The sequence below is a fragment of the Belonocnema kinseyi genome, chromosome 10, assembly GCF_010883055.1.
Source record: "Belonocnema kinseyi isolate 2016_QV_RU_SX_M_011 chromosome 10, B_treatae_v1, whole genome shotgun sequence".
NCBI classification, from domain to species: Eukaryota; Metazoa; Arthropoda; class Insecta; order Hymenoptera; family Cynipidae; genus Belonocnema; species Belonocnema kinseyi.
Window position 1 is genome coordinate 33,001,923 of NC_046666.1, and position 15,402 is coordinate 33,017,324.

Here is a 15,402-nt window from a genome sequence, read left to right on the forward strand (position 1 = left end):
ATGAGAATCGCCAGCCCAGCATCGAAATCTGGAAATATTAAAATCCCAATCTCTTCATTTTATTTCAAAGCAGATAGAGATATAAATAGAATCGCCGAAGTGCTCCGACCGACAATTGTGCACGTTCGAGTTTTCAAATTCAGAAGAGGAGAAATGGGTTGCGCGCGCAATTCAGTCATTTACAGCGGCTCCTACTATATTCACACGGACATAGCCCTGTCATAGTATTGGACCACATCTCGTTTCAGATCTGGGATCACTGCGCAGACTTACTCGGCATATCCGCGTCTCCGCGTGTTCGATAATTTTACTGTCATCGTGAAAATGTCTTTATTTGTTAAAAATTAATTCGTATAACTGAAAATTAAACTATTCGATTTTTGCTTGAATATTCAACTTTGTGGGTAGAAAAATCAAATGTTTAGCTAAAATTTAAAAAAATATTTTTTTAATTGAACTACTCTTTTATGGTGTATTTACACGCCTGTTTACTGGTCGCCAGCCAGCCGAAAAGTAATAAGAGTGAAAGAGACAGAGAGCGGAAAATTAAAGGAAAAGTACCCTCTATCTCTTTTACTTTTATGATTTTTCTGCTAGCTGACGGCCAGTCGACATGAGTGTAAATACACCATGCATTAATCTATTTTTTCTTGGAAATTCAATTCCTTTGTTGAAAGTACATGTTTTTCAATTGAAAATTGATATTAGGGTTTGCAAATTCTTTTTTTGTTGTTGTAGGACATCAATCTTTTTGGTTGCAAATTCATCTTTCAGGGATAAAAATTTAACGGTTTTTGTAGAAAATATAACTCATTGGTTCGGAATTCATATGTTTTAGTTGAAAATTCAACTATTTTGTTGAAAAAAATTTTTTTTACGAGAATTTCACTTCTTTGTTGAAAATTCGTCTATTTCATTTAAAAATTGTAAATCCTAGGTTAAAAATTTATCTTTTTTAAATGGAAGTTTCACGATTTCAGTAGAAAATTCAACTGCTTGTTTTTTTTTTGTTTTTTTTTTATTTGAGAACTTAACTATTTTGTTGAAAATTCAGTGACTGTTTTGTTGTAAATTTGTTTTTTTTTTTAAGGGAAAAACTAATTTTTTTCGTTGAAAATTGGTCTTTTTTGGTAGGAAAGCTCTAGGCTAAAAATGCATCTGTTTAGCAGAATAGTTCTGGGATAAAAATAATTTTTTTTGTGTAAGAAAGTTCTTTGCTGCAAATTCATCTTTATGGGTTGATACTTCAACGATCTTAGTAGAAGATTTCACTGTTAGGATGAAAATTAATCTATCGTTGTTCTAGAGTTAACTATTTTGTTGACAATTCACCTATTTTATAAAAATTCTGTATGTACGGGATTATAAGGTGTGGTACAAGTGTTAAAAATAGCGTGACGTGGATTTTCAAAATCGACCAATTTAAAAACTCCCGCCAAGTTCTAATTAGCTCCCGAATGACGCTCCGCCCAGAGCCTCATGCGCAGACTCATTCGGCATATCCACGTGTTTGATAATTTTACTGTCATGGTGAAAATTCCTTTATTAGTTCAAAATTAAATTGTGTAGCTGAAAATTAAACTAGTCGATTTTTTGTTGAAAATTCACTTTTGTGGGTAGAACATTCAAATGTTTAGGTAAAAAATAAAATATTTTTTTCTAATTGAACTACTCTTTTAATAAAACCTTTTTTGTCGATCAGAAATTCAATTCCTTTGTTGAAAATTTTTATTTTTTTTTTTTTAAATTGAAAATTGATATTCCGTTTAAAAAAACTCTTTTTTTATGTGAAAATTTCTTTGTGAAAAAATGTATCTTTTTGGTTGACAATTCGTCTTTTAGGGTTAAAAATGCAACAGTTTTTGTAGAAAATACAATTGCTTGCTTAAGAATTAATATGTTTTAGTTGAGGATTCCACTATTTTGTTAACAAATTTTTTTTATTACGAAAATTCAACTTCTTTATTGAAAATTCGTCTTTTCTATTTTAAAATTGTTATTCCAAGGTTGAAAATTCATCTTTTTGTAATGAAAATGCAACGATTTCAGTAGAATATGCAACTGCTTGAGTGAAAATTATTATTTTTTAGTCGAGGATTCAACTATTTTCTTGAAAATTCAAAGGACATATTAGTTAGTAAAGAAATTAGTTTGTGTTAGAATATTTGATATGCTAGTCGAAAATTTAAGTGATCAATTGAAATTTGTCTTTTTTGGTGAAAAATTTGTCTGTTTGTTTAAAATACCTTCTTTTTTGGGTTTGGTCAATTTAACGATTTCAGTAGAAAATTCAACTGCTTATTTGATTTTTTTTTTTGTTATTTGATGATTTCACTATTTTTTTCAAAATTCAGTGTCTCAATTAAAGAATTAATTAATTTGTTAAAAAAATATTTTTTGGTTGAAAATTTTTAATTTCAGTTGAAAATTGGTCCTTTATGGTAGAAAATTCACATTTTTGGAAAAAAACTAAACTTTTTCTTTTTAAATTTCATCTGTTAAGTTCAAAAATAAAAAGTTTAGTAGATAAAGAATATTTATTGGAAAATTCAAATGTTTTATTGAAAATTCGTCTTTTTGAATTGAAAAATTAATCTTTTTTTGGGGTTGAAACTAGATCTTTTGGTAGGAAAATTTATAATTTTTGGTAGGAAAGCTAAAAATTCATCTATTTTGTTATGATAGTACCAGGATAAAAATCTATCCTTTTGGAATAGGAAAATTCTTTGCTTCAAATTCATCTGTACGGGTTGAAACTTCAACGATTTCGGGTTGAAACTTCAACTATTTAAAAGAAAAAGGCTCTATGACTAGGATTAGAAGTTTTGGTAAAAGTGTTCAAAATAGCGTGACGTGGGTTTTCAAAAGCGACAAAATTAAAAACTCCCGCCAAGTTTCAATTGGCTCCCGATATAGGCTCCGCCCAGAACCCACTGCGCAGACTCACTCGGCATATCCGCATTCAGTTGCTGTTCTGCGTCGCCGGCCGATCGATCCACACAAGAGACGAGCACCGATCGACGGGCGCGGCTAGCGTTTCGGCTGGCGTTTTTCACGCAAAAATGTCGTCCGGACTTGTGCAAATGTTGGACTTGTGCCGGTTGTGTCTCGTGAAAGATCGTGTGGGCGTGCCGATATTCGAGGATGAAGGGGACGTCCGACAAGTTTTCCTCAAGATCGCCGCCTGTCTGCCCGTCAAGGTAAGCCAACTGCGCCATCGTTTAGTCCTGCCGCCATCTTGCCAAGCCGACTAAATCTCCCCGAAAATCAAAGCATTTTCACCCGTTTTCCCAATTTCCTCAAAACCTCGTAGTTCGCGCGATCATTTTTTATCACTTTCGAGCCAAACACCTTGTATATACGCCGCATTCAAGGCAGATTTCCAACTCGGCGTCGACCCTCCCCCTTCCCCTCATTTGTCTCAAGACGCCATGAATCCCCGAAACTCAATCGTGGCGAATATTTTAGGCAACGCTTTTTTTCACTTTCAACTCTTATTATCAAAAGTTAATTTCAATTTTTTCATCTAAATCATATTTCGAATGCATGACTTTTTTTATTTACTTCCTTTCAGGTTCGAAAATAAACAAATTGAAAAAACTTTTTTTTTTTTTTTACAATTTGTCGAGAATGTTCTTCATTTGTTCGAAAAGTTAATTTCGGATTTGTTTGGTATTGATCGCTCAGAGTGAAATTGTCGAATCTTGAGGGGGATGTTTGTATAAAAGAGGATTTTTGCCGCCGAAATAATGTTCTTGCGATAATGGCGGCTTTTCACGAGATCGATCCGGTTCCCTCTCCAACGACCGTCTGGCCACCATTTCGCGAAAGCCCTTTGTCTCGATTATGGATAAAAGGCCCGAGATTTTTTTACCGTGGGAATAGACTTTCATAGTCCCTGCCGGTGAACTCCCCCTCATGTTGACTGATTCTATGTTTAATTTAGTACGATAACTTGTTTCGAGAATTTCCCCTCGTTTTAATCGATTCCTTAAATTGTCGACGACCACCTGTGCTTATCAAATACTTAACAGATGCTCGAATTAGAACAGCTCAATTTATGAAAATATTTATGGGATTTGTACAAATTGAAACGTTTTTTTATATAAAAATTTCAGTTTATTGCGATTTCGAGAATATTTTTTGAACGGTTTCAATGATTTGTCTTACGTTTCTGGAGATTAAAAATCTTCCGAAAGGGTTCACAGGTTTCTCAAAATTATAATTGTTGCAAAATAAGGAAGATTTCGTAAATATTTTTTAAAAATCACAAATTTTTAAGAGTTCCAAAGGATTTAAAAAAATGTAGATGGGTTTAAAGATGTCAAGATTTCATAATATTTAAAAAGATTTCTCAAAATTACAAGCAAAATAATTTAGATTTCCTCAATTTTTAAAATATTACAGAGATTTTCAGAAGATTTCATAACATTTTTGAAGATTTTCAATATTTCAAAAGATTACAAAAAAATCTAAACGATTTAAACCAAATTTACAAGGATTTAAATTGATTTCAGAAAATTTAACAAAGATTTTAATAATTAGTGAAAATTTAAAAAAGTTTAAAAATGATTTCAAATACATAATTTATAAAGTTTTAAAAATAATCAAGTAATTTCACAAAGAGTAAGCAGTATTTCAAAGTCTTAAAAGATTTTAAAAATATTTCAACAATTTTAGAAAGATTTTTCAAATATTCCAAAGTTTGTCGATAGATTTCAGATTTCACAAAACCTTTAAAAAAATGCGGTACTTTTACAAAAATTTCAATAATTTCACAAAGATTACGAAAGACATCACATAATTTTTAAAAAATTTCACAAAAATTTGAAATACTTTACAAAGTTTTGAAAACAAATTAAAGATTCCGTATAGATTTAAAAAGGATTCTAAGATTTTTATCATTTAAAAAATTTTCAGAAGATCAAACAATATTCCGATTGAGTTTAAAAGATTTTAAAAATTTCACAGGCTTTAAAGCTTTTATGAAAGATTAAAAAAAAAATTTTTAAATGAATTTCACAAGATTAAAAAATATTTCAGAATGTTTCAGACCGATTTTTTAAAGATTTAAATCATTTCACAAAGATTTCCAAAAAAATGTTTCAAGAATTAAGAATAATTTTAAAGATTATACGATTTTTGAAAATTTGACTGATTTAAAATTTTCATTTGTTTTAGTAAAATTTTCATCTATTTTGGATAAAGATGCCACTGCCTGGTTAAAAATTAATCTTTTTTTTTTTAGGATTAAACTATATTGTTTCAAATTACTCATTTTTTAAATAATTCAACTGTTTATAATGCAAAATTTCTATATTTTTTTGGTTGAAATATATACTATAATTAATTATTCGTTTAAAAAATATATTCTTTGGTAGAAAATTCGTATATTTTTTTTTTGAAAATATTGTAATTTTTTTCACCGAAAATTTAATCATTCGAATTGTAGATTAATCATTTTAGTGAAAACATCTTCTAAAGAAGTTGAACTATTTTGTTAAAAATTAATTTTGATGATAGAACAGTCAAGGTTTTTTTTAATTCATGTGATTTTTTGAAAATGTGTCTTTCTGAATCCAAAATTAATCTTTTAGGTGGAAAATTTATATTTTTAGTTGAAAATTTAACTCTTGGATTTAAAATTCATGCATTTTGTTTAAACTTAATATCTTTTGTTGAGAATGTATGGATTTAATTAAAAATATGTCTCCTTTTTTAATAATTTATCTTTGAATCTTGGAAATTAACTACTTTGGTAGTAAAATTCAAAGGTTTTGTTGAAAATTCGGATAGTTAATCAGAAAATTCACTTATGTGGTTAAAATGAAATTTTTTTGGGTTGAAGTTCATTCTTTTTTTGTTTAAAAATGCGATGTTTTGGTTCTAAATTCAGCTTTGTAAGTTGAAAATTCAACATTTTGGTTTGAATTCATATTTTTGAGTTGAAAATTTAATATTTTTTTCAAAATTTGTTTTTTTGTTTTGTTTTTGATTGAAAATGTATCTATTGTGTGTGTTTTAAATTGTAAATAACTTAATAATAATTATTCATGATTCAAATTAAAAAATTTTTAATTAAACGATTTTTGTGAAAATTTCATATTTTCTTAATTTCAAATTCATTTTTTATGGTTCAAAATTTAACTTTTGTTGCTTGTAAATTCAATTATCTGGGGGAAAAAATCAACTGATTGGTTACAAAAATCGTCCTCTTGGATTAGCGTCTTTTATGATAATTAACTTTCATGGTAAAGATTAAATTTTTTTGTTTAAAAATTCGATGATTCGTTTCTAAATTCAGCTTTGTAAGTTGAAAATTTAACACTGGTTTAAATTCATATTTTTAAATTGAAAATTGAATTTTTTTTCAACATTATTATTTTTTTATATTGAAAATGTATCTATTGAGTGTATTTCAAATGGTAAATAACAAAATTATTCATGATTCAAATTTAAGAAATTTGAAAATTAAACTATTTTGAGAAAATTTCATATTTTCTTAATTGTAAATTTTATATTTTATGGTTTAAAAAAATTCGTCCTTTTAAATTAATGTCAATTTTTTAAAATTAACTTTTATGGTTCAAAATGAACTTTTTTTATTTAAAAATACGATGATTTGGTTCCAAATTGAGCTGTGCAAGTTAAAAATTCAACATTTAGGTTCAAATTCATATTTTTTAGTTGAAAATACAAATTATTTTTTTTGTTTGTTAAAAATTCGTGTTTTTTTTTTTTTAAGATTAAAAATGTATCTATTGAGTGTATTTTAAATTGTAAATGACGAAATTATTCATGGTTGAAAATTTAACTTTTTTCGCTCTCAAATTCTGGAGGAAGTCTGAAGGAAAAATTCGTTCTTTTTTTAATTTAATTTATTTGAACTTTTATGGTAAAAAATAACTTTTTTGTGACAACATTGAGTTTGTAGACACAATTATAATTATTATTGAATTGATATTTAATTTAATTTTTAGTGTAAAAAAGAAAAATGATCGAAAAGAGACATTTTCATTATTCCCTATTTTAATTCTAGATGTTTAAAATTCCTGATTCGTATATAGTTTCTCAAAGAAATGTGTTTTCTTTGTGATTACAGGTGTCTAGAGAAGACAAATTACCTAAGAAAATATGTGACGACTGTATGTATAAACTAGAATTATTTTATCAATTTTGGAATACGACGGCGAACGCCGAGAAGCAGCTTTTACAATGGCTCGGCGAAGTAGAAATGGAGGACAAACAGGGTTACGTAACGGGAGTTCTCAACCCGGTAAGTACATGACATTTTTTTATTATTATTATTTATTTTATTTTTTTTTTTTTAATATAAAATTTTACTATTTCGAAAAATCTTGCTTTTTTTAAAATTTAAAACATAGAAATTTTATAATTTTTATTAAAAATGTGACTTTATTTATAATATTTTGTACTTTTTGTATTTAAATGTATACAGGGATCACAGACGTTTTCCTTTTTTCCTCAAATTAAAAAAAAACAACCTAAAATCTAGAATTTTTACCATTTATTTATTATTTTTTTTCTAATAAATTTCGACTCATTTTTCAAGAATCAACAGAAACTTTTTCGAAAAATTCTATCGGTTCTGTATGTTTTTTCCTCTGTTTCAAGGAATTTTCTTGTTTAAATTCGAATTGAATTAATAGGACCTAATTCGAAAAATCGAAATTTGTTTCTGATTGGAAATTCTACTACCATATATTTTTCTTTCGGAATTCATCTATTTGGAATAAAAATGTAATTTTTTTTTGTTAAAAAATTCCGTTCTTAAGCTGGAGGCTGTTCATTTGTTTTATTTGTTTTATTTAATTTTTAAAAAAGGAATTCGAGGGATTTTAAAGGATTCGAAATATTTTAGGGTATTTTAAAGGATTAGAAAGAAATTTTTAACTAATTACAGTAATTTAATGGTATTTAAAAAGATTTGAATTTTTTTCCAATTTGAAATGCGCCCTCAATTCCTATTAATTTATCCTGAATTCTTTTATATTCTTTTGAATTCTTCTAAATTCGACTCAATTCAATGAATTTTTAAAAAGTTTCTGTTCAATTCATCCTTGAAGCCTTTGAAACAACCTTAAATTCTTAATGGGATTTTTTGGATTTAAATAATAATTTCCAATTCATTTGAATTCTTTTGAATTTGTTTTGTAGTCATTAGTCGCTTCTTTGGTTAGAAGTCAGTAAGTAGGGTTTCAAAAAGATTTCAGTAGATTCGAAGTTTTATTTTTATTTTGGGAATTTTGTCCTCAATTTATTTAAATTCTTTTCAATGTTTTTAATTTACTTGAATTCTTTTAGATTTACTCAATTTTATTTAATTGGATTTTTTCAAGTTTTTATTTGATTCTAAATTCCAAGTTTACGGAAATTATTAGATTTTTTGAAAATTGTCCAATTCATTTGAATTCTTTAGAATTTAACTTGAAATGTTTTTAAATCTTCTGAATTTATTTGCACGAAATCAGAAATTTCGTCGGTTTTCAAAAATATTTGAAGAGATTTTATAATATTTTTTTGCAATTTATTTGGAACTCGTGCTAAATTCTTATTAATTGATTTTCTATTTTTAACATCATATCCAATGCATTTGAAAAAAAATCGCAAATGTTCGGGTTTCAAACGTTTTTTAAATAATTAAATTGTGATCTTTTTCAATTATCATATAATTTAGTTTAGAAGCGTAATTCGAAAGCCTTTTTCACTTTCAAAATTTTCACATAAATTTTATTATTTTGAAGCATACATTTCAATTTGAAGAATTTTATCATTTAGTTTTAAAGACTTACAAAATTAAAACTATAAATTAATTAATGATTTAAAAAATTAAATTGTACTTTAAGATTTAAAAAGTGGATAATTGATTTTACAAGAAGATTTGGAATCAGGTCACAATTTTAGAATTTCTGAATTTCAGCTTTAAAAATTAAACTGTTTCAATTGGAAATGCTTGTTATTTAAACAAATTTTAACACCCGATTAAAACTTTATTATTAAAAATGTTTAAAAAGCTTCAAAATATTGAGAAATGTTCATTTAAATTTAGTTAATATAAATTAAATAATCAAAACTTAAAAAAAAAACATTAAACGTTACAATTTTTTATTTGTTTTATTAAGAAAAAAAATTTAAGTCCAGTTGTTGAATTTTGATGTATAAATAACAATTGAACACCGATTATTTTTAGAAAAATTGGCGTACGTTGAAAAAATTTAGTAGTTTTGAAAAAATTAATTAAAAATTATTTATTGATTTCAAATAATTTAAACGAAGTATCTGATCTATCTAATATAGATCTTTTTTACCGAAACAATATATTTTTTAATTAAAAATTAAGTTCATTTGAAAAGTCTTCTTTTTTTTTAAATTGAATTTACCTGCTTTTTATTAAAAATTAACTTTTTTTTTTGGAATACAAATTTTATTACTTATTTAAAAGTTAAACTGTTTTATTAAAAATTAATTTTTTTGGTTAAAGATACATCATTTTAATTTGGAAATTCATATTTATGGTAGAAAATTGTTTTTTGGTTGCTTTTTTTTTACGGATAATTCATTTTTATGATTGAAACTCTGGCTATAATCAATTGAATATTTAATCATTTTAGTTAAAAATTCATGTCAATGGTTAAATATCAATTTTTTAATTAAAAATTTAACTATTCAATTTTTTGTTAACGTATTATATATTTAAGCTTGAAATTCAATAATTATAGATAAACATTATTAATTTCAGTTGTTATTTCCGGTTGAATATTCATCGTTTTTAAATTTGTTATTTTAAAACTAAAAACTCGAAATTTGGTTGAAAATGGCTCTTTTTTTTTTTCTTTTAGTTAAAAATTTATCCTTGTTTATATATATAAAATAATCTTTTTTATTGAAAATTCATCATTTCCATTTAATATTCAACAATTCAACAGTAGGTTCATCATTTAATTAAAAAATTTACCAGTTGAATTTAAAAAAAATTTTTAATTTGATGCAAATATTTGGTTGAAAATTGAACTATTTTAGATTTTTTGTTGAAAATTTGTGTATGTTGTTAAAAAAATCCTTTCTTGTAAAAAATTAATCTTTTTGCTTGAAATTTAAGTATTTTAAATCAATATTAATCATTTTAGCTGAAAAATTAATTTTTTTGATTGATAGTTAAATTCTTTTGTTAAACATTATCACACTGGTTAAAAAAATTTTTTGTGGAAAATTAATTTTTTAACTGAAAATTTAACTATTCCGATTTTTGTTCGAAAAATGGATATGCCCGATTTTCTTTCTTCGCACTTCGTATACTTACGTAGTTTGACACGCTGATTACGAATATGATAGTGAAAATTGGTACCAATTTGATTTTCATGGTGAAATCATTTGAAAAAAACCATGAAAATGATGGTTTTTTAAGTTTATCTCAGCTAATATGCAAAATTTAAAAAAATGTTTCAATAAAAGTTGTAGATCTCGATCGAAATACACATTTTTTGTTGCAAGCATTTTTTTATATGAATGATTGTTTCCGAGAAACTCGGCAAAATGAAAGTGACAGAAATCTGTAACCCCATGAGGCGTTGGAAAAGGGACCCCCCTTTTCCAAAAAGAGAATATGCCCGATTTTCCTCCGTATACTTATGTAGTCTGACACGCTGATTACGAATATGATAGTTAAAATTGTCGCAAATTTGCTTTTCATGGTGAAATCATCAAAAAACCATAAAAATAATGATTTTTTAAGTTTATCTCAGCTAATATGTAACATTGAAAAAATGTTTTAAATAAAAGTTGTAGATCTCATCAAAATACACATTTTTTGTTGCAAGCCTTTTTTTTTATGGGAATGATAGTTTCTCATAAAATCAGTGGTAAATCCATTAGTTTCTGCTTATTGCCTACTCTCGCTTCTTCACCGCGAGAAGGTAGGATTATTTTGAAGAGCATATTGTGGCACACCTGTGACTGGTCATAGAAATCATGTAAGATCACATCATCAATTTAGCATATTAGCTGAGATAAACTCAAAGAAGCATAATTTTCATTGTTTTTTTGATGACTTCACCATTAAAATCAAATTTGCGCCACCTTTCACTATCATATTCGTAATCCGCGCATCAAAATATTCATAGGTATACACAGTTTAAAGGAAATCTGGCATATCCGCTTTTGCGGAATTTTATCTAAATTTTTTACTCTTTGATTAAAACGGCCATCCTGGTTGTCCCACTAATGGTCGGTTTACCTTATTTGGAGAAATTGTGACGATTTTTTTCTTCTTGCGATTAATTTGCAGAGCGTAATGAAGCAGGAGCAGCATCAACAGCAACAGGCTAGTGAAAATAGTAGGTTAGATGGTGGGAGCGTGATGCAGCAGCAGCAGCAAGTAGTGGCATCGCATCAACAACAAAGTATGGGGGGCATGGGAATGATTGAGAATATGGCTGGTCTCGGTATGCCTATCATAATCTCGACAGCCAATCAGCAGCAGCAGCAACAACAACAAATAACCTCAGTAGTAGTTCCTATGGACACGAGTGGTGGCGCTAGTTCTGTTGTACAAACGGTACAGGGTCTACCGGGACCGAGTACGCACAGTAGTCACGACCAAATCACACAAAATCAGGTAGCACCTAGTGTGCCTGGCGGCGGTGGCGGTGGACAACACCATGAGGAGGACGAAGACTCGAGCGAGGACGAGGAGAACGAGTCGGACGATGAGTGCGACGGCGACGACGGTAAGTTATTATTGTTGTTGTATTTTCAAACTTTCAAATGAAACGATTATTGTAATTATTGGTGCACCCTTTGTTGCAAAGCATTGTTTTGCAGAAGAGTTTGACCGGTTCCTATATTTTTTATTTGTTAAAATATAGATAAAAGTCTCAGAAAAATGAATATTATGAAATTAAACTGATGTATTGAGCATATTGTTATAAATAGTTTCACAAAACTGAAACAACGATATTAGTGAGTCGAAAGTATCGTTCGGGTATATTATACCCAGTGGAGACTTGTCAGGGTTAAAGTGCCTAAAGACCACTATTCATTTCAGGTCTATACCTATTTTTGAATTACTATCTTTAATTCTTTGAAATATTTCCGGGTATTTATAATGGTATATATAATATATATAATAGTATATATAATTTCAAATATTTTAATAGATTTCAATAATTTGAAGGTATTTGTCTGATTTCTGAGGATTTCAATGATTTTAAGGTATTTTAAACCTTCTAGTACACACTGGGTCCTATTGACCCTGTCACCGTCTTCAACCAAAAATAGAACTCAGGCGTTTGAAAAAAATTGCATCACCGTAATCTGATAAGTATAGTTCGATGTCCGGACTACAGTTTTGGACAGTTTATGTATCATGCCGAGTCGTCGAATTGACTAAAATTTGGATTTTTCGTTCTATCAGTATGCGAAATAGATACCTTTTTTTTAAGGTACAAAGTAGGACTATTTTTGTATTATTTAGGCATACTTTGAAAGTATTCTCATGAATTCTTAGCTAAAAAATATTAAAAATTGAAAAAGTTTCGATTTTTGCTATAAAACTTCATTTTTTTCAAAAAAAAAGTCGCTAAATTTTTACATATTTTAAAGATTTTAAATACACTTATAATACTTATAATTACTTTAGCATACTTGACGGTATACGTCTACATTTTTGTAAGAAAAACGGTTCAGTAGTTTTGAAGTTGTATACGACCAAAAAGTGAACAGGGTCATTTTTAGTGTGTAGGAGAAGTTAGAAAAAATATTTGAAATATTTTAATATCAAATAAATATAAAATATTTCAAAGGTTTAATCAAAATTTCATATGCAAAGATTTCAAACGACTTCGCATAGATTTTGAACATTTCACAAATATTTCAAATGATTACACAAAACAAGATTTTAAACGATTTCAAATTGGTTTAAAATATTTCCAAAATTTCAAAGATTTTGAAGGATTTCAAATTTGTTTAGAAGACTTTGAAGATTTTAATAATGATTTTAAATAAATAAAAAAGATTTCAGGTTTATTTTCACAAATATTTCAAAGAATTCATTAGGATTTCAGAAGATTTTAATAATTTCAAATGAACACAAAAAATTTCAAAGATTCTATCAAAATTTTAAAAGATTTCAAATATTTTAATTATTTAAAATGAATATAAAAGATTTTTCTAATATCGTAAAATTTTCACAATCAAAGATTTCAAAAAGGTTACAGTAGACCAGATTTCCAAAATTTCATAAAGATTTGAAATTCAAAGATTTCAGTACGCTAGATTTCAAAGATTATAACAAAATTAAAAAATATATCACAAAGATTTTAAACGATTTCAGACTTGTTTAAAAGATTTCGTAAGGATGTCAAATGCAAAAATTTCAGTACACCATGTTTCAAATATTTCAAAACATTTTAAAGATTTAAAAAGATTTCAAATTTGTATAGAAGATTTAAAAATACTAAAAATTACAAACATTTCACAAAAATTTCATAAAATTTTACAAAGATTTACAAAAATTTCTCCAAAATTTAAAAAGATTTCACAGATTTTTTAAAAATTTCAACATTTTACTTTTTTTTAAGACGTTCAAAAAACTACATCGAGATTTAATTAAAATTGCAAAGATTTCAAAAAAAGAAAATAGATTTCAAAGGTTTCAAATTTGTTTAGAGGATTTAAAAACACGTCTTAAAGATTTGAACGATTTTGAAAAGATTTCAAATTATTTCGAGGATTTTAAAAATTTTACGAAAATATTTAAATATTTGACAAAGATTTTAAATTCAAAGATTTCGTTTCAGCAAATTTCTAAGTTTTTAAACGATTTCAAATTTGTTTAGAAGATTTCAAAAGATTTTTCAAACCTTGCACACAAATTTAAAAACTGGCAGAAGATTTCTATGATTTGAAAGATTTTTAAAAAGATTATAGCAAATCACTTTCGAAGATTTCGGAACATTTCAAAGATTTGCAATGATTCCAATTTTTTTTTCATACGTCAATGATTTCATATTTTTGTTTAAAGACATGAAAAAATCACACAAAGATTTTCAAATGTTTTTTTCAAGATTTCTCAAATATTACAACGAATTAAAAAAGATATAAAAGATTTCATGAATTTCCACAAACTTCACAAAGATTTTCAAAAATTGCACAGATTTCCAAATATTTCACAGAAATTTCAAAATTTCTGAAATATTTCAACGAATTAAAAATAGAGTTAAAAATTTCAGAACAATTCAAAAGTTTCAAAAATTTAACAGAAATTTCAAGATTTCCGAACATTTCAAAATTTTCAAGAAATTTTAGAAGATTTCCAAAAATTTCACAGAAATTTCAAGATTTCTCAAATATTTCAACGAATTAAGAAAAGAATTAAAAATTTCAGAACAATTAAAAGGTTTCAAGAAATTTTAGAAGATTTCCAAAAATTTCACAGAAATTTCAAGATTTCTCAAATATTTCAACGAGTTAAAAAATAAATAAATAAACAATTTCAGAACAATTCAAAGGATTAAAGAAATTTTAAAAGATTTCATGGATTTCCACAGACTTCACAGATTTCCAAAAATTGCACAGATTTCCAAATATTTCACAGAAATTTCAAGATTTCTCAAATATCTGAACGAGTTTAAAAAGATATAAAAAATTTCAAGATTTTCAGAACATTTAAAAGGTTTCAAGAAATTTCAGCGATTTCAAGAAAAGTTTTCACAAAGATTTCCAAAAAATTCTAAAATTTTAGGGGGATTTAAAAGAATTCACAAAAATATCAAGATTTCATAAATATTTCAACGAATTTAAAAAGATATCAAAGATTTCTAGAAATGTCGTAAGATTTCAGTGATTTTAAACGAAGAAAAAATTTAAATTATGTATGATTCTGCTTTGTTTAGGAATTTTTGGCCGTTAATTTTTTTTTATATTTCGTCTTCTTACGCGTATAACAAACTGTTATCTCATATTTATTTAAAAAAAATTAGATCTGGAAAAACTTGATTTCTTGACCTTGAAAAGACCGGCAATTTTTTTCTTTGTTTAAATGCTAATTTTAAAACTCTTGCAAACAAAAATGATTTTGTATTGTGACATCTGAAAAATGGTTTAAATTGTCCAGCTGGCTAATTATTATTCGTTTTTTAAATGTTTTTTTTGTTTTGCTCAACAGGCCTACCTGTAAAAGAAGAGGGCGAAGAAGATCCTAACAATAGAACCGTAGAACCTACCACCTTTGTCAATGTTTCGTTAGCGTGTGACGAAGCTGGCCCCTCAGGACTTCAACAACAGAAAATCACGGAAATGCCCGAAATGACGATGCCGCAGGTTGCCAGCGCCGACAACAAGACTGGGTAAGTTTTCGATCTTTTTTTTTTTATACCTCAACCA

At 27.0% G+C, this 15,402-nt stretch overlaps 1 protein-coding gene across 1 annotated transcript in view; it reads left to right on the forward strand.

Annotated features, from left to right (window-relative positions):
- The first annotated feature begins 2,958 nt into the window (after positions 1 to 2,958).
- LOC117181069 overlaps positions 2,959 to 15,402 on the forward strand; it is a 187,425-nt gene continuing 174,981 nt past the window's right edge. The window contains exons 1-4 of the mRNA XM_033373637.1: positions 2,959 to 3,200; positions 7,103 to 7,276; positions 11,306 to 11,747; positions 15,185 to 15,365. Coding sequence (XP_033229528.1) covers positions 3,063 to 3,200; positions 7,103 to 7,276; positions 11,306 to 11,747; positions 15,185 to 15,365 — 935 coding nt within the window. The 5' untranslated portion in view covers positions 2,959 to 3,062. The remainder of the gene's footprint in view (positions 3,201 to 7,102; positions 7,277 to 11,305; positions 11,748 to 15,184; positions 15,366 to 15,402) is intronic.